This window comes from Carlito syrichta, unplaced genomic scaffold, assembly GCF_000164805.1.
Source record: "Carlito syrichta isolate Samal-C Ts95f unplaced genomic scaffold, Tarsius_syrichta-2.0.1 Scaffold309712, whole genome shotgun sequence".
In the NCBI taxonomy this organism is placed as follows: Eukaryota; Metazoa; Chordata; class Mammalia; order Primates; family Tarsiidae; genus Carlito; species Carlito syrichta.
Genome location: NW_007253808.1, coordinates 307,325 through 327,230, shown reverse-complemented (window position 1 = coordinate 327,230; position 19,906 = coordinate 307,325). Strand labels below are relative to the sequence as shown.

Genomic DNA, 19,906 nt, shown 5'->3' with positions numbered 1-19,906 from the left:
AAACACTAAGCCTTGAAAGAGTTCTTAATGAAAACAAAAGCTCTCAAAGTTCACAAATCTTTCTACAGAAGACAAACAGCACTTCTTTTTCTCCATCTGGTCTGTTGCCAGAGAAGGACACAGAAATAATGCCAGGCCTGGTTAAGATCTGAAATCGTCACATACAGGTAACATGCACACATTCAGCCCCAGGAACATATAAATGTCTTCAATACCCAATACAACAAATTACATAGTGCATGAACTCGGATGTTTCCAGAATGTTCTTTTAAACTAAATTTTCCCATGTTTTTCTTAGCAATCCAACAGCGTCCCACACAACGTATAAAGCCAACCTTTAAAACTGAAAGTCCATGGCTGGTGAGGTTCAATATTTTATTGAAATAGCATATTTAACCATGGTTAACCAAGGATATGTTAACTTTATCTTCCCCACCTCCAAATACACAGCACAACACAGTAGTGATTTCAAATATCCTTGATCATGATAACCAACAGAAATATTTCAAAGTCAAGTTTGCAACTAAAAACGAGACCCTGGAAAAACTCTGAATTTAAAGGGAAACATAAAGCTCTCGAACAGAACTCTTTTATCTGCCTGAAAATAAATGCCGGTGTGCCACCCACCTGACAATACTGCTAGGATTTTTTTTTTCTTTATGCATAGTATAACGCCTCACTTGTAAGTACCCACTTTTATAAATAAAATCAGCTTTTTTTTCATTCCACTTAATGTTCCTTTTCAGCTTCACAAAGAAACCAGTAAATACAACTGTCAACGACAGTCATGACATATGCTCTCACAGCAAGATAAAAAACTTGAAAATATGCAGAGATGCATCTATGCTATTCTACATAGAAAGACGGACTCAAAAAGTGCAAGGCCAAATCTGCAGTTTTTTGAGTGGAGCTTTTAGGCACATCCATTTCATTAAAGCAAGCTTCAGAATGAAATTCCAGTTTGTTCTTCATGACACCTGTAAGTCCTTTTTAAAAACAACAAAAACAAAAACATATCCCATCAAGTGTAAAACGGGGTGTCCCTTCCCCAATGTGGGGTTCAGTTGTGGCGAGTCCGTCCCTTCTTGATTCTGGCAGGCTTTGGTTTGGGGATGTACTGGTTATTTGCCTGATATTCCAGTTCTTTCCGGAAGTAGTGAATTGCTTTGTTTAAACCTTCCTCCAGCGGGACCTGTTTAAAGAGAAAGTGAGACACAAGGTCACATCCACAGAGCAAGGTCACATCTTCAGGAAGAAGTGCTGACTCCCGGGCAGCCCGGCCTATTTCGGATGAGAGCTCACAGACCCGCACCCTGGTCACGATGGCATCGTGGTCACTGAGGGCTGCTTTCAGCATGTATCGTGCGATTTAACGCGTGCCACTCTTACTGACCTGAAGTGAGCTCTCCCCTCTCCAAAAGACCCAAACTGCCTCTTGCTGGTATGATATCTACTGCAGTTTGGACTCCAGCATGAATATCACTTTTAAGATCGCACACATGTGCCCCATTCTTTGAGAAGTTGTCCGCTGGGGGATGGCGGGGAGACGCTCGGAGGAGGTGATCTTTATCTGATGTCTGATTCTCCCACGGCCATCGCCGCAGTGCAGAGGATGGTCTGTTCATAGCCCCATTGACCTAAGGGCTGAGTCTGGGTCCGTGACACCCCACACCACGTAGAGCAACTTTCTTTTTTTTTGAGTTGGAGTCTCACTCTGTCGCCCAGACTGGAGTGCAGCGGCCGCTCCTGGCCACCGTGGCCTCGACCCGCTGGGCTCCGGCGATCCTTCCGCCTCAGCCTTCCGAGTAGCCGGAATGACAGGCACGCGCTACCACGCCCGGCTGATTTTTTGATTTATTGTAGAGATGAGGTCTCGCTGCCCAGAGCAACTTTCACTCAGAGCTTCCTTGCACAAACAGGAAGCTGAGGTCCAATTGGCGCTAATTACAAAGGGCATGGGATGAAGCCAGGCACCGCCAAGGGTGCTGGGACTCCGCTGGGGAGGTACGTCTGTCTCGATTTTGACAATGGTTTCCCAGGTGTCAGAATATGTCAAAACTCATCAAGTGGCACATTTTAAACACAGGCTGTTCGCTGTATACCAATTATACCCAACAGGCTGTTCAGTACACGCACTCAGGAAAATGAAGATGGATACGTCTAAAAGTTTCTTTGGATCAGATTCCTCAAAAATTTCTTACGAATTAAAACTCCAAGAAGGGAGAGAAGCTAGTGGCAGAGGTCTCGTAGTCTAAGAATGTTCTAATACCGTACATCTGAATTCCACACAAATAAAAATAGTGACCAGCCGGGCTCGGTGGCTCAGCTGTAATCCCGCGCCTTTGGGAGGCTGAGGTGAGTGGATTGCCTGAGCCCGCGGGTTCGAGACTCGCCTGGGCAGCGAGACCTCATCTCTACAATAAGTCAAAAAATCAGGCGGGCGTGGTAGCGCATGCCTGTAATTCCGGCTACTCGGAAGGCTGAGGCGGAAGGATCGCCGGAGCCCAGCAGGACGAGGCTGCGGTGGCTGGGAGCGGCCACTGCACTCCAGTCTGGGCGACCGAGTGAGACTCCAACTCAAAAAAAAAAAAAGATAGAGGTTCTACTTACAAAGGGACCAATGGCAAATAACCTCTAAAAGCCCAAGAAACTGTCTATGCTTGCTGTAACTTGCTTTGCACACTTGGGATTATTAGAGTTTGTCAAATTCGGGGATAATTATATTTCATTCAACAAACTTCTGTGACCTTTAGCAGATCATTAGTAGACTTGTACATCCCAGGATAAAACAGATTGGACCAGAACTCTCATGTCCCCCTAAGGTTCACCTTCTAAGGGTCTACTCCCTCAGCTCCGACTACTCCCTTCATTTTTAGAAGGTGAGCTGAGCCCTTGCTGCCCGTGTCCCCGCCGGACTGGGCCGCATCTTGTCAGCCATGCCTAGGATGCTCCTGCATTTGTTGAGCGCCTCATGTGTGTCAGGCTGTGACAGCTGCGAGGACTCCTACTGTACACAGGGCCACACACCCTGGCCCGAGGGAAGCCTACATTCATCCTGGGGTACACAGAGGTGGGCGAACAAGGAACGGCCGGAGGTGGCAGCCAGCAAATGAAGCGGGCTCACTCCTGAGCAGGCGGTGGCCTGGGGGCCTCTCGACACCGATGGTCTCTGAAGGACCAGACCGCAGTGGCCACAGGCAGCCTGCGGGGGGAGCAGAGGGCTCAGGAGTGAGGATTTCTGTACAGAAGTCCGCCCACATCTCGCCCAGGGGCTGTGGGACCCAGGACCCCAGAGCAGACAGCCCCTCCCCACAGGCTCGAGGACGCCCACACTCACCACAGGCTCCCACCCCAGCATCAGCTTTGCTTTTTTGATGTCCGGTTTCCTTTTCTGAGGGTCATCCTGGGCTTCTGAGAGAAACTGAATTTCACTTCCACTACCTGAGCATTAAAAAAAAGATGAGAGAGAATCACAGACTACTGGAGATATGTCACTTCATCATTCATGTCCAAGCAAAATCCCATCTGCAGAGTGAGTAAGGCTAGAAAGCCACTGAGCTGCGTCAGGGACAGTCCTGCACAGAAATCCAGGGAGCGCGCCTGCCATGGCTGTGGCTGAGCTGACCACACGTGGGTGCCAGGCTTAGCTCCAGCTCCCTGAGAGCTTGGTGGGCAGGTACTCTGCCTCAGCAGACCCAGGCCGCCTCCCAGGACAAGAGGCCTGCTCCATGGCAGGCTGCACACACCGGCTCACACACAGGCGTGCCCACCGGGCAGGCTCCGGCAGAAAGGCAAAGCCCAAGTGCGGGATGAGGTCATCTCTGAGCAGGATGATGCCCAGGGGCCACACCTGGGTGCTCGGAGCCCTGAGGGCCCGGGGCCAACTTGTAAGGTGCCCAGCTCCCTGCGGAGGGACCACAGGGAAGACGGGAAAGACTGGCGTGGCTGGCAGCGTGATGCTACACCAGCAGCTCCCGGCCAGGCCTCTGCGGAATCTGGAGCCAACAAGATGGCTGTCGCCTTGAGTTGCACGTGGGACACAGCGGGGACCCCGCGTCCCTCTCAGGCTCCAGGTCTGCGCGTCTCAAGGCCCGTGTGTGCACGTTCCCGATGACCTGTCCGCCCAGATTCGGATCTGGCTGGCCTGGGGGCCGGGGCGTGTCTGCATTCCTAGCCAGTGCCTGGACGATGCTGAAGTGACGCCCGCGGGCCTCACCCTGGGTGGTGAAGGCTGAGGGGTGTAGACGGCACGTAAGCTGCGATCTTGGGGAGGACAGACTGATCCGGGACGGACAGGCTGGGAGGAGGGTCTGAACGGGCTGCTGGTGCTGTAGATGCCTGCCGCAGGCTGGATCTGAGGGTGCCCGGTGCCTCCACTGGCACATGGAACAGGACTCCAGCGGTGCAGAGCTGATGAGAACACCACCCGGAAATGGCAGCCTGAAGCCAGGAAGTACAACCCGAAGGAATCAACCCGGCCACTTGGAGTCCGTACAGTCGCTTCCCTTCAGAACACCCTGCCACGTGTTCAGCCCCGGTCTAGCCCGCCAGTCCAGTCTGGTTATGCCTCAACGCGAATTTCTGGATCAACCTCTGATGAGAGAGCCCCTCCAAGAGCCTTTCCAGAGCTTCAGTAGGTCTGAGGAGCAAAGGCTCACACACCCCCCATCTGCAGTCAGGGCTGGCCTAGATCAAAGCATGACGGAGGTGTGGGGGTGGTGGAGGTGACCTCCATCTACTGTCTGATTCTCCCATGGGATATTGCCGCAGTGCAGTGGATGGTCTATTCACACCCCCACTGACCTAAGGGCTGCGTCTGGGCCCATGACATGCCCTCATGCCATAAGCGGTCATCTGACCTTACGGCATAGGGCATGCCTTGACCAGCTGCCCTGAGCAGCTCGGGCCAGGCTAGCCAGAGCTGCAGGCAGAAACTTGCCCAAAGCACACACTGGTGTTGCCCTCTCTTGCTCTCTCAAGTTCCATGCTTGATGTGACCAGCGTTTGGAAAGCCAACAATCGTCGCCACGCGAGATGATCTAAACACAATCACGCCTCAAACAGGGAACAAATGTCTTCCTCCCATTCCACGCAGACCTGCAATTAAAATTGTGAACAAAACCAATGCTGCCTTCCTTTATATTTCTATTACTTAATTAAAGAATTAGAAGACAATTATGGGTTCCTGTTCAAAAGTTGTGCTTTGATCCAATTCAATTAGCTTGTATTAATTACCCACTTTCTAGTCAAGGTGTTAACAACAGACAGGGTAAGCACAGCCAGTTTCACTCAGGAAGTGATTTACCCTACTTACCGACAAGGTTTTTAATTAACTGAGCAAATTCTAGGATTGTGTGTTCTTCTGGGTTCCCCTAGGGAAGAAACGGTTTCTGGTTAGAAGCACAGTTACAACAGCCAACCCACCGCCCGACCACGGGTGAGCCTGCAGAGAGGTTTGCTGCCGACTCTGACCTCCCTGCATGACGTCACCTGAGCTCCTGTTTCAAGCCGGGCTCAACCTGGCAAAGTTCTAAACCACACCCATGCTCACCTGTGACCTCTAGCCTGTGTGTGCCCAGGATTGGCCCTGGGAAAGGTCAGGAGGACACACACTTGCTGGCTGAGTTTCCAGGACAGACGCTTTCCACATCTAACTGGCAAAAGTTTGAGTTGACCAAATCAGCTTTCCTAGCAATCGATTTCTCTGTGGGTGCACGGGGTTAACAAGTTCAGGGATAAGGGCTTGCCGCCTCCCACGTGAAAGCTGTTAACAGAGATGCGTGCACTCACAGGCCAGCGTCCTGGGCAAGCCAGAGGGACAGACTGGAGACGTTTTACAAAGTGTGTGTACTCTTGGGGGACTTTCAGCAAAACCGCTTTCTCTGTTCCTCCTTCCCGCCACATGTTTGAGAGGACGGTGCCCATTTCCCTCCCAGCCCTGTTACTCGTTCCAGCCCCACACCTCCAATCCTGAGACCCCACGAAGCGGCAACCCTAAATCCTCCCCATTCTTCATCCCCGGTTTCTGTGGCGAGTCTGAAGCTGACGGAAGACATGGCAGGAAGGGCCCCCGGGCCTAACTGTGGGCACGGAGAAGGCTGACTACACAGGGGGCTGTGAGAACTGGGGAGAAGGTGGCCCTGCCGTCGCTGGGGCTCCTGGCAGACGTACAATCCCTCTTTTCGGAAGGACAGGTTTCCACGAGGGGATTTCCCGAATGTCCCAGTGCAAAGGCCCCCCAAAAAGAGGAAAGGGGGAACACAGTACCCACAGAAAAGAGTGTATTTGCTCAGGGAATTCAGTCACAATCCACCTGCTCCTGGGCCTGTGGCAAAAACCAGGGTGGGGAGGGCTCGGGCCTCTCCCCGGGGCCAGTGAGTTGGGGCTGACAGTCATGAGGTCCACTCTGGTCTGTTTTTAGTGAGTGTTTGTCCGAAGGTGCCACCCTGGACCTGTAAGTCAGTAAGAGTCCCAGGAGGGAGTGACCGCTCCTGGGCCATTCTTTCCCATGTGATGAGAACTCCTTCCCAACGCAGGGAAAAATGAAGGTTATCCAATGTGCTTGAGATGGCTGCTTATAAAGACAAGCACCGGAAAAGGTTTTGAGTGATGTGGCTTGCAAGAAATAGGTTGCATGGCCACCCTGTGAACCCTACATTTCAGGAGGCAGGAGAGGTGGTCTGAGAAGCACCGGACGTGACTCCAGGCTTCCCCAAGGCCAGGAAAAGTTCACGGCCCCTAGAGAGCTCTTGTGTTGGCTGCCATCCACAGAAGCCGAACGTCTCGAATGCCGTCGAGTCCATGCTGAACACCGCACATTTTAAATGAGATGGGACACACCGCTCGGAAGACAGTGGCAGAAAGGGTGACTCAGAGGACCCAGTGTGACCCTGGCTGAAACAGCGAGCCAGGAGAAGACTCGAGGGCAGGGCCACAGGCTTCAAGCCCCTGGAAAGCGCTCACACCCAGAGGCAGGGCACCGGCTCTGTGCCCCCCACCCCCTTGGTGGAAGCGAGATCAGTGGGTGGGCGTGCAGAGAACGAGATCTTGGTTCCCCATGAGAAGGAACATTCTGCTGGTCAGAACTGGTCAAAGACAGAGGAGCTGCTCTGAGCAGGAGCAAGTTCCCCAGCAGGGAGGCTGGGGTGGAAGAGAGGCTGAGCTGGCCCCTCGCGACGCCTCCCCCAGGGCGGTGCTGCGGCTGCAGGCAGCACGAGAGGCAGGTGGGAAGCCACAGAGGCGTCTCTCCGGCCCACTCACAGACGGGACGGTGCTAGTCAGAAACCTTCTTCTCGAAACAGCCTCCGCCTTCGAAAGACCCCACCCCCTCTGAGGACAATGACCTGCCCACTAACTGGAGAAAGACACGCACACACCAGCATTCGTCTGCCACCACCAAAGGCTTCCCCCGGTTTCAGACCCAGGCGCTGCAGAAGGTGGATGGAGTCTGTCTAGCGTTTATTGTGTCACTCCCATGCCTCGCAGATCTTCTCCCTCGTTGCATACGCTTCCTTTGTTTTCTCTAGTACTTAAGTTACAAGCACGCGCACCCTACACGTGCGGATGGCCGCAGACCAAAGCCTGGTGCTGTCTGTGGTTTCCCAAAAGAAGGAAACTGAGCTGTCCTGGGGAGAGTGGAGGGAGAGGAGGTGCTCACCAGGTTGACCGGGCTGCTGACGTTGCTGTTCATGAGCGCCACGAGGCCGTTCACCAGATCACTGGAAGAGAAGAGGAGGCGGGTCAGGTTCCACCACCGACACTCGCGCTGAGCAGAGCATCACATTCAAGCCCTCCCGGAAGAAGACTTACCACCTCCCAGAAGAAACCAAAAACCCAGATGGAAGACTGAGCGTCCAAATAAAATCCTGCAAACAAAGATGGCGCTGACAATGCTCAAGTCCTGATGAATGAAATGATACGTGTGACATCTGGGATTTGCTTTTTGGGTGGAGTGTAGAAAGGTCTAAGGATGGAAGCGCGGTGATGGGTGGAGTTGGCTATTTTGGTGTGCTTCTGAAGCCCTTCAACAATTAAAAACTAAACACAAGTCAAAACAGGCACACACCCATGAAGATGGAGCTTACAGGAGTTCCTGATGAAAGTCCATGTACCACATGAACCCGGGCGTTGACCCGCATGAGAGCACATGACTATTTTCAAAAACAAGATCCACAGAAATGAACAAACTCCAGTATGTGATTCCCATACTGGCAAATCACAGATAAAGCCAAACAACTCGGAGCGTTGAAATAAACTGAAACGTCACTCCCAGCTCCCCCAACCTTTAAGTCGCCCCTCCCCCCAACACCTCATATGAAACAGTCAGGGGCATCGGGATGTTTCAAATGGATCGCGATCGACTGGGCCATGAAGGTGACGAGAAGTAAGCAAATTTCCGCTTACCAAGGTTTGGTTCTTATTTTCAGAAGCTTTAAAGTGTGGCTCTGTTAAAAAAAAGTGACTTCGTAAAAATGACACCTCACTGCTAAGCACAAGTACTTTCTCTAAGCCTCTTTGCATCAGCAACATTTCTAGGAAGACTTGTAAGGCTCTGTCTCTCCTGCTCCTCCTCTTCCTCCTCCATCGTTACCAGGAAGGAGCAAGTCGATGTGGGTCAGGATAAACTTCCAGAAGAAAACCCCAGATAGTTTTGCTTTCCTTTTAATCGAAACAAAAAACCAAAAACAAAAAAACGGGGATGGGATACTTGGTAAACAAGTTACTTCTGATTTTTCATGGACAACAAATGGCTATCTGATATGAACATGCTTCCAGTGTGTTCTGCTCTTAACAGACCAAACACAAAGGCAAAGCCCCGAGGGTCCTGATGATTCCTCGCTGTAGAAACTGGCAAAAAGTCACTTCATCACTATGGCGGTAAGCATCACATCACAATGTGCTCTGTCACGGCACACACCTGTACGTATTTATAAAAAGACATTAAAAGCTGCCATTCCACTGCGTCAAGAGGCTTGAATATCAAGGCTGGGGGGTGGAGTCCACCTGAGCTGGAGACAGCTGGCTCTGGGCAGCCATCCTCATCGGAGAGGGAGGGGGAGGGTCATTCACTATTTACATAATAAACTGGCAACTTTTAAGGTCAAAATTGCATCGATCACGCTCATGTAACCTGAAGCTCTTGAAAAGTGTCATTTTGACAAAGTGACTTTTAAAAAAATATATAGCATGCCTTTGTTATGTGAATGAGGACAAAACCCGACCGCGACAATACCAAACGCCATCATGCCAAAATGTCAATGAGGATGGCCCTCTTGACCTCAGAATCTCTGCCATGCTGTCCTGGGGCAATTGTGGATTTCGGGAACGGTTCATTTAGTACAGTAACTATGGGTTCAGACAGCGTGCAGTAGTAAACAACTCTCAGTTCCTAAAAACAGCTTGTTCAAAATAGCAAAACTTTGGTCAATTAATAAACTCCATCAAGTCTTGAATAATGACAACGTGTAAGTCGGAAAGCCCTCGCCTCGAGGGTGGCAGTCTCTGAAGCCTCATCACCTCATACTTCACCAACACAAAGCTGGAGTGTCTGCCAGAGCGGGGAGCACATGCCACTGCATATCACGGAGGCAGGGTTTTCTGGAGGGTGAGCAATGACACGTTCAACTAGTTAAGCCCTCTTTCCAAGTGGTCACTGGCACGGGAGAGAACAGTGCTTGTGACGGCAGCCGGTGTGTGACCGTCACAGCAGGTATGAGACATGGACCTGGGCATCGAGACAGTACCCAGACCCGCAGCCCGGCCCATCAGAGCAGGCCTGGCACCACGGGCATGTTCCCTCCTGAACTGGGACAGCACACGGTACAGGCATCACCAAATGCTTAAAATATTTTAATCACAAAGGGAAAAGTCTCCGTGGCTCCTTAAAATCAATTCTGTGTGCGAGGCCTTTGAAATAACGAGAGCGGCGCGAAGAACGGGGTCGGGCTGGCTTTCCTTCTCCTATACAGTCTCATCAATGCTCCACGTGGTGTGGGGGCCGCACGTGGAAACCCAAGGCACGGCCGTGTCGCTGAAGGCGTCAAGGCGCCCGCAGGGAAAGGGCACGACGGGGGTGGGAAAGGAGGGCGGAGGGAAACGTGGCATTACGGAGAGACGAGGCTCAGCCCCCAGCAGTCCCACTCATGTGGCCCCCATACAGAAATGCGCCATGATGGCTAGTTTTCTCCAGGCACAGGGACGCACAGGGAAGTGTGAAGTGCTTGGATGTGAACACAGTCCCAAAGGAGGGTGGCAGCCACTTTCCCGTTAAATGACTTCTCAGAGTACGCTCACCATGTGGGCATCAATGTGGCTACTTCTACTGCACTCCTGGGCTCTTGTCCTACGTGACAAGGTACCAACGGGTGGGGAGCAAAAACACTGACTGCTATATAGGATGACTCACAGCTTTTTTGGGGACCAAATGTAGAAACTCACAAACACTTTCAGCAACAATCTACAGGGGTTGTTTATAATTCTCTTTTTTTCCTTACTAGCAGTTCCATTTCTTAGAAACTCTCACCCAGGGTCCTGACCTAACTGAAGGGAAGTCTACGCGACCACTTTGTTTGAGGCAGGGCTGGGGACTGCACCCCCACAGCCACCATCTCACCCTTCCAGCACCACGGAAGCGGCCCAGCACACCAGGAACAGCGTTTCTCGACTGACAGGCATGCTGGGTTTTTAGAACTGAAGAATGAAAATGCAGGGTCCAAAATACAGAACAGGGTTTTACAACGATCTGGGAGACCAAATATGTCCAGAACTTACAATGGCCATGCAATGGTGGAAGAAGGCCCCTGGGCTGATGCAACTGCTCACATCCTAACTCTTCTCTCAGAATCCATACGCATTCTAAAATTCGTCACCAACTGAACTGATCACCAAGAAAACAATAGAAATCGCCAGGTGAAGCAATTAACAAGTATTTTAATCTGCGTTTAGTTTCAGCCCGACATTCAACCTTAGGACACTGTCTACCTCACGGCCTCCATGAGGACCCTCTCGGCCGCCCCAGAGAGCCAAGTTTACAACGGGTCAGAACTGGGCACCTGTTGGACGTGTACGGCCATCTCTTCATTCGGCCTGCATTGAAATCACACCAAGTCACCTCAGAATTGGGCAACCCTCCCCACAAAACACTAGGTGGCAGCAGAAGATCAGCACATGAGTCACGAAAGTCACGGAGACCAACGCAAATTTTGACTTCGGAGAACAGCAAGTCTCCCCATCATGAAATCAAAACTAACTCTTAATCAATACACATTGTTAGTCATGAAAATGATTCACATACACAACAGACACCGTCAGGTGGGCACGACCCCTGCGGCAGGCAGGACAGCTTACCTGACGTACTGGAAGGCCCTCGTCTGAGACCCGGATCCATACACCTGGAAGGAAACCAAGAGTCAGGCCTCTCGAGAAAACCACACTGGCACCAGGCCGTTCTCCTCGACGTTCCAGGGGACACAGACTGGCCTCAAAACGGATCCTGAAGGGCAGTGACGCTGACTCAAAGCTCTCAGCCAAATCTCCTACTTCAAAATTATGCCCCAGTAGTGAGGTGGCAGAGATACATAATGTGGGTAGCTTATGGGTATACGGTTTTCCCTCCAAAGACAGCACCTGAAGAAATCAGTTTCCATCAGAGTGGCGATGTGTCAGGCATCGTGTTGGTTTCTGGGACTGTGACCACAAGTCTGGCTGGGAGACACACCCAGACAGAAAGTGCAATGCATCCCTCTACTGGGTCTCTCCACTCTGCTCCACCATGGCTGGCCCAGACCAGGACGGAGTCTCTGCCTGAGGCCAGTGTCTCCCGGGGTTGTCGCAGCTAGCTCCCCCTCAGGTGATGCTAATTTAAGACCACACTGAGCGCCACCCAGGAGACTCGGAGTGACACAGAGGTGGCAGGAGGGAGAAAGGGTCACGTGTCCCCCAGCGTCCAGGGCACGTCTGTCCAAGGCCGCGGCTGGCGCTCTTCCTCACAGGCGGCGATCTCTCGTCTACTGTCCACCCAGCAGAGGACTAGACGGGCGCTTGTTGAACCACCACCCTGGGAACGCTGTAGGTTATGCCACTTACTGAGAACAGAGATGGAAAAGAAGGCGCTCAGAGCCCTATCATCGCAGGGAACGACAGAAACACCAGAGTGTGTGCTTGCTTACAGCAGAAGGGCCTGCTTTCCGGAACCAGCCCGACTAACAATCCCGGGTCTCCTCTCCCCAGCCGCCCCATGGGAAAGGGCAGCCTGCGGGCCAGCAGCTCCTTGGACAGCACCGGCCCAATGGCCTCATCGTCCCCACTGAAGCCTCTGGGTATGGCTTCCCAGGAGCTCATCCCACTGGCTTTGAGGAGGAAAAGACAAGGGGGCAGGAGGAAGAAAAGCCCACCCTATGCAATCTGGAGACCTTAAAAAAAAGCAGGTTTAAAGGCTGTTTCTGTTATTTAATAAGCATTTACATATGCCAATCTCATAGGTCACCGGCGTGTCATTTTATCTATTTAGTGTCCAGGTTCCATTCTTAGGGGAAAGGCCGCGGTGCTGATGTAGGGAGACTTCTGCCAAAATAGAAACAGCCGCAAATTTCGTAAAGGAACACCGAGAAAAGATGGGGGGTGTGGGGCTCCAGCAGGGCTACCATTTCTTGGCAATTCTGCCTGGACTCAGTTCTCCGGCCTCCCTAACACTCGTAACACATTCCGCAGGAGAGGAGGTCTGTCCGTCACTGCACTGCCAACTCCATCATGCTGGAGGGGTAACGCTTGTGTTTTACTTTTCACAACCGTATTTGAGCAAAGAGGTCCCGAAAGCTCATAGTGTTGGAGTGAAACCTGCACCTGTCTTGACTCCAAGTTCAGGATTCCCTTCCCACTACCCTGCACGCATAGTTTCAGCACTGCCTGTGGCTTATTTGGCAAACGATGCCTCTCAGGCTGGCACTGGGTGCTTTCTAGCTTTGCTATAACACGGGAATGAGATTTAGGCAGAACCCAAGCCCTGAAACTCCCCCACGGTCAGGCTTGGGGCATGCTGCCATGTGCCTCTTCTGCCGCTTGGAGGCCTTCCCGCCAAGGCCGAGCATGCAGATGTATCTTACCTACTTGCTCTGTACCCTCCCACCAGTCGGGCAGGGCACCTGACAGCAGGTCAGGGACTTCAGCGCCTTTTAGCCAAGTCACGTGCAGAGTGGCAGTCACCTTCAACAAGCTAACTGAGGGCTGGTCTTCACTCAGATCTACAGCTTGGGCTCGCCCACATCCTGCCTCACAGAGTGGAGCCTATGTGGGGTGTGCAGAGGCAGCTTCGATTCGCCCATACATGCCAACCCCAAGTGCTGGAGGGAACGTGATTCAGGGCACCACGTGCTGGCTGAGCCCCTAGATGGGGGAAGGGTCGGCCCAGGTGGCCAGGGAGAGGATCCTGAATGACGCTGAACACCTTCTCAATACAAGAACAAGGAAGTGCGATGGAGACACCTGGCAGATGAATGGCACCTAATCCCAAAGGCAGTTTAGAGCTGCAGCCCGGGAAGTCCAGAGAAGCTCCTGAAGCTCCCTGCTGGCCGCTGTATATTTCCCACAGCTGCCTCCTTCCAAGCTCCCTGGAGGGGGAGTGACAACTGCAGGCCACGTGTCTCCAGCACATGAAGTGCAGGCACAGGTCACCGCCTGACTCCTGGGGGAACCCCCCCACCAGCCAGCCCCGACACAAGGCCTGCAGGCACCTTGATCACCAAGCCAGTGACAAAGCCCCTCAGCAGGCCCACCGGGGTGCCACCCGATGTCCATGTGGCAACTGGACCTGGGGGAAACTGTCCCACACAGGAGGAAGTCGTTCTGCATGGGCAGCCGTGCGAACGTATGGACCCCATGGACCCCTGCTACACAACCCTGGGCTTTGCACTCCAGCGTGTGAGTCTGGTGAGCAGGTGACAGGAGCGGTGGCCTGGAGGCTTCCTTCTGGAGTCCTTCAGCATCCTGGGTTTCAACATCTACAGTATATCACACCCGTCATCTTACTTTAGTTTACATCAGCCTCCCTATATGATGTAATGGTATTTGCAGTATGAGGATTTATGATTAGCACATGTCATAATCACTCTGTGTGCGCTAAATGTGGAAATGCAACATAAAAGGGGTGTGTGCATGAGACAGAAGATGCTATATAATGCCCCCCGCCCCCCCCAAAAGATCTGCCCTCCCTGGGCTCTGGAACATGCCTGCAGCCCTGTGCACACGCCTCATGACGCATCTGAGAAGCTCCATCTCCCCCACCCAGGGTGAGGCCCACGGGGGCAGAGGCCTACTTCGTTCATGGACCTGGAGCACAACAGGCATGAAGCAGACGCCAGGATGGGAGTAACACAGGGTGGAGCCCCCCAGCCTCCTTCCTGGCCTCCTTCTGGAGGCAGTGTAAGACTTAGTTGCTCCAGCCTCACTGCACAGAGCAGGAGAGACACAAGGAGTTCGTGAAAGAGTCAAGGTGTCTACAAGGGGCCCAGAAACCAAGGGCTGTGTGCATGACAAAGCAGCACGGTGGCTAAGGAGTCACCAAGGAAGAGGGCCGGCCAGAAGGCGGGAGGCGGCAGGGGCTCTCTGGGGACCACCTGGTGCAGTCCCCAGCCACTGTGCCTTATGGCGACGATTCTCTGCTTGGCCAGACTGTGGCTGGGCTTCTAAGCCTTCTCCTAGGTCCATCGGGACACTTCTTTGGAAAGTCTAGTTTTAGCAAGAACCCCATTGGGTCTGTTTAGCAAGAAACCCTTCCTCTCGATACCTGATCACCTCGCTCTCTGATGTTCCTCACCCTCCACATCCTCCGGGTGATGTCTGATTTCCCTGGCCTATCTTCAGCAAGAACTGTGTTGGTCAGTTCAGCCAGAACCCCCAGACCCTTGAAGCCTCCTCTAAGAAGTTTTCCAACCACTGACCCTCACCTGGCTCCCTGATGGTCAGCTCCCACTTGCCTATGCTGTGCTCCGAGTTGAACCCCCCAATGCAAAATCCCACTGTGGCAGTCCCCACTCCTATCGCGATGGACCTGAACAAAGCTTTCCTTAAGTGCCACTGGATCCCATGGCTTCTCTGCACAAATGAAGGCCCAATGTGAGGATCACTTAGGACACCACAGTGTCAGTAAAGCTTCACAGCAGCTTTGAACGAGTCGTACAAGAATGGTTTCTCCAAAATTTCCCTTGGAAAAAACAGCAAGGCTTTTAAAATAACACAGACCTGGAGTCAATTCTGCCATTTCCAAGCTGCCCTGGGGAAATTCATTTCTATGAAATTGTTTTCTAGTCTACAACTTGGGTATATCACAGATTGTGGCCAAGCAGAGTCAAAGCTTCCTGTGAACGTGTAAGCTTCAATGAACTGTAAGCCAAAGCCTCCTTAAAAATAAGCTTAGTACACTAGCTCCACCTGACCATACTCACCTATTTGCTAAACCCCCTAAACTGAGACACAATGTGTTCTGAACTTCTACAAGATTCAACTTAAAATACAACTTTGATGTATGGCATACCTAACCCAGCAACAAATGCACTCGTCCAGTTCTCCTGGCAGGCATCTGTGTGGGATAAGAACAAAGTGCTCAGTAGAGCCACTGAGAGAGAGGGTGATCAGGTCTCGAGGGTAAAGGTTTCTTGCTAAGCTGACTTAGTGGGGTTCTTGCTAAAACTAGACTCTCCAAGGAAGTGTATTGATGGGCCTAGGAGAAGGTTCAGAAACCCGACTACAGTTTGGCCAAGCAGAGAATCGTCGCCACATCTTTGGCACGTAAGGTAGGGGATTGCATCAACTCGACTTGGGAGGAAGGATGAGACCCTGAGCTGTTCCCAACCACCTCGGAAGAAGTCTTTCCTCTCAGAAGGGATTTGCTGGAAACGAAGCAGGAAAGGAAAAAGAGGGACACCCTCCTTACTTCTCTTCCCTAACAAAGCACGTGTTCTCAGGGACGGGCCAGCTCAGGCAGTCCTGCGAGCTTCTCCCCGGAACCATCTGATGAGAGCAAGAAATGATATCTCAATTGAACAGAAGAGGAGGAAAGTCAGTAACTTCATCAAATTCTTGCTGGGAAATAGAGTTCTGTGTGACAAAAGGAAACAGAACACATTCTGAAAGGCATCCCTTGTGACCCCTGCCTCCCGTCACCAGAAGGCGTCTAGAATAGCTGAAGCTGGCGTGCTCTGGATTAACTGCACGGATGGCACCAGAGACCTTCTCTCTTCCGTGTCTCTGGCACAGAAGCTCACGCTGCATGAAGACAACGTGTGAGTTATTACCTCTGCCAACAATACACGCATTCTTGGGGCCAGCTGAAGGACACTTGGAGCCCCGGCTGCTGCCAAGGAGGCTATAAATTAAGAAACTGTTTCTTGGAAGGCATTTAACAGTTTACTCTGCAAATAAAGCAGCTCTGATCTCACGGTGTGAGGAGAGATTTCTTAGTGCAGAGGCTACAAAAGGCACCAGGGCTGTCCCCAACATGCAGAATTCTCAGCCAAGCGGACAGACTGAGGGGCCTGCAGGTCATGAGCCCCTCGAAACCCCAAGGAGCAGCAGGAGGGGAACGTGGAATGACTGCAGGTTCTGCCGCTTTCTCTCGCTCTAAAGAAGGCGGCCACCACGAACCCAGCCGTTAGACTGACCAGCATTTACCCGGTGCTGCCTGGTGCCTGGTGCTCTCCAAAGAGTGGGAACACCACAGTGGGTGAAACAAAGTTCCTGGCTTTGAAGAGCATGACACTGCACTAGCAGGGATCGGGGGACAGGAAAACCAGTGTTTCTGCTGGTGACAAGTGCACTGAAAACATTAACGTGCTTACTGGTCACCATGGGGTTAGGACACAGAGGTGGGTGAAGAAGGCACCTCTGGGAGAGGGCGAGCGGGGGAGGAGAACACCTGAGGAAGAGCAGTGCTTCCAGGACGGGCAAGCAAAGGTGTGACGGCAGCCCAGCCCGACGGAAGGGAGAGTGCCAGGCAGAAGGATGGAGGTGGGAGTGAGGGACTGTGGCTGAGGCTTCCTCTGGCTGCTGGGCTGAGAGCACATGGGACCGAGAGGACGAACGGTTCAGAGGCGATGGCCACGCACGGGGGCTGGGGCCGTGGCGGTACAGACCAGGGCCTGGAGGCTGGACCGCCCAGGGCAATGCTATCAGGAGGTGTGGTGGATCCGAAGTGTCCCGCAGGAAGGGGAAGAGCCATGTGTGGCCAGGCCTCCATCCAGGACCCCCGAGATACTGTTGGTGAAGGCGGTGGCAGGGAGAGCTGGCGTGGGCTGTCGGGGCTCTGGAGCTGAGGTGCGGACTCACCTCTCCCCGGGAACACGTTCAGCAAAACTCAGCGACCCAACACGCCTGCCCCGGGAGCCACCTGCGCTGTAACAGGCTGGGTTTCCTGCTCAAGGCTCGTGGTGGAGCAGCTGACACACACAAGGACAGACCAGGAGAGCCGGGAAGAGAGGGAGAGGGGGGAGGAGAGAGAAGCAGAGAGGAGGGGAGGGGAGGATTCCACGAAACCCGAGGCTGACAGAATGCTTCTCGAGCAGGCCCAGGTACTCCTCCCCAGGGAGGCGAGAGGGGCACGGGGTGAGTGCGAGAGGAGCAGCCAGCCCTGACCCTGTGGCACCCGAGGGCAACAAACAGCTGGTGTCAGCGCAGAGGTCCTCACCCTCGCCCCTACTCAGACCGCTGACCACAGACCACCGCGCCCTCCTCTGGGCTCAGGGAGACTCCCAGGCTGATTGTGGGGGCAGAGGAGGGAGGCGAACACCACCAAGGGAAGGGCCCAGCCCCAGGCAGAGGGCCACCTCGCCCCCCACCCCGCCACGCGGCGTGGCCACCTGAGAGACCCCGAGAACAGGCACGCCCCTGGCGTCTTCAGCAGAAGAGAATGTCAGGGAAGACCTTCACAGGCCGGCGGGTGCAGGCACACTGACCCAGGGGCCTGGGCAGCGTGGACAAGCACACCCGTGGGCGCAGAGGGGAAAAGTGACTCCGGGTGCGCCAACAGCCACTCGCTTGTGTCCGTCCCCACCACACACCTTCCCTCCCCTTCACGAAGGGCGGCGGGGACAGACACAAACCCTATGCGCGGCTCTGGGAACATGACTCCTGGACTCGAGGCGCACCGTCCGCCAGCCCTCCCAGGCTGCCTTCCGGCCGGGGGGTCAGGGCCTGGGCCCTGGGGCCCGCACCTACCGTGAGCGGCTCCCCCTGCAGCGCCTGCAGGATGAAGTTGCTGACCACCCTGCCGTCGTTCATGTGCATGCGTGGCCCGAAGGTGTTGAAGATCCTGGCCACGCGCACTTCCACGCCTTCCTGGAACGCACAGAGGACAGGTTAGCACGTGCCCGGTCGGCCCACATGCATGCTCTTGCAATTCCAGGGCCCTGCGCAGAAAATCTGTCAGAAGAGGTCTGCTGCTCCGTTCAGAGTGAAAATGGCCTTTGCATTCTGATTCTATAAGGAGCTCATTATAAACCAATTCAGAAACTATACCAAGTTATAGCAAAGGAAGTCAAAGCTGTTTCAGATCTTGCCTCCAGAAGGCCAGCAGCATTCATATTCTAGTTGAAACCTGCTAGACGGACACTGCAAGGGGGAGAATGTGTTTATACAAATTTTTCCCCGTAAATATCTATTTTCCCAAATAGGATCATGCTATGAATACTCTTTCATAATCTTTTCCACGTAATATGTTGTGTAAATTTATCACCAATAGAGATTTAAATGTCAATATTTGACGGCTAAGGAGAAAATCTGAAAGCTCTTTAAGAGCTAACTGGCACCTATACTCCCAAACTGTTCTTCTGAAAAACGAATCTGTTTCAGTGGAAAACTAAATACAGCTTAATGTCCAATCTAAGTCACTAGCTAATGACCTGGAAAGACACGTGCTGACGTTGTTTAACACGGTATCCCTGCTGTTCATTTTTCACTTGCATGTTCATTTTCTTCTGTGCATTTTTTAATGTTTCTACTTTTACTACAATAAACACATACTACTTCTGTAATCCTGAAAAGTATATTTTCAAATATGCAACCAGTAAAGTCTCTTTTAAACTGAAAAAGCCTTCTCCAACCTTGTTTAATTATTAACATCACAGACTGCTTTGCCATGGATGAAAGGTTAGATGTTTTTATTGCAAACTCTGACTCAGTGGGCTTTTACACTGAGTGTTTCTGATGTCTGCTCCGTGACATGACCAGCATGCGTTTTCTCAGCGTCAGAGAGCATGGGCCTGTGGGTCGAGGGCTGCTTCCACATGTCCCCGGGCCCCTGCCCCCAAGGCCTGCCAGTGACGCTGGGACTCTTGGCCACCATGAAACCGGGGGAGGAGTGGCACTAACCCGACAGGTGTGAGAGGCCTGCAGCACAGGCCTAGCGGCAACGAGCAAGAGCTACATTATCACCACCAGCTGACGTATCTCTTTCCTGATCCTTCCACCTTGGACCTGGCCCGAGCTGGGAATCTAACGGGCCTCAGCTAATGGGGCTCTGCACAGAATCTCTCCACCAGGACAGCACTTTAAACAGGATGAGCAGAGAGCCCCAAAGGCCCACGTCATTCTTCACAGTGGGTGGAGCCTCCTGGCCACCACTGCTGCCCGCAGAAGCTTCATCCATTTCTCCAGAATGCTCTGCAGACCTTAGTGGGTTTTCTCATGTGCCATGATATGCCAAAGGCTGGAAGCATGGATCTAGCACACAGCTGACTTAGAAGCCGGAGTGCTTTATCTGTGCCACTAGTAATACATATAATACTTTCGCATAAGCTATTCAGATTCTTTGAACAAAGATATGTACTATTTTTCTAAGTCCAGGAGTAAATCAATCCTTTCATCTCTGAACTAACTGGAGTATATTAAAAAGGGTCAGGGGGCAGAAATGCTGTTCTCA

At 52.6% G+C, this 19,906-nt stretch overlaps 1 protein-coding gene across 3 annotated transcripts in view; it reads right to left on the bottom strand.

The window, feature by feature from the left end:
• Positions 1-357: 357 nt before the first annotated feature.
• UXS1 (UDP-glucuronate decarboxylase 1) overlaps positions 358-19,906 on the bottom strand; it is a 61,492-nt gene continuing 41,943 nt past the window's right edge. For all 3 annotated transcript variants that reach the window (XM_008067571.2, XM_021717361.1, XM_021717362.1), the window contains 6 exons: positions 18,205-18,324; positions 11,347-11,390; positions 7,658-7,718; positions 5,315-5,372; positions 3,338-3,441; positions 358-1,192 (listed from right to left, as the gene is read on the bottom strand). In XM_008067571.2, coding sequence (XP_008065762.1) covers positions 1,061-1,192; positions 3,338-3,441; positions 5,315-5,372; positions 7,658-7,718; positions 11,347-11,390; positions 18,205-18,324 — 519 coding nt within the window. In that variant the 3' untranslated portion in view covers positions 358-1,060. The remainder of the gene's footprint in view (positions 1,193-3,337; positions 3,442-5,314; positions 5,373-7,657; positions 7,719-11,346; positions 11,391-18,204; positions 18,325-19,906) is intronic.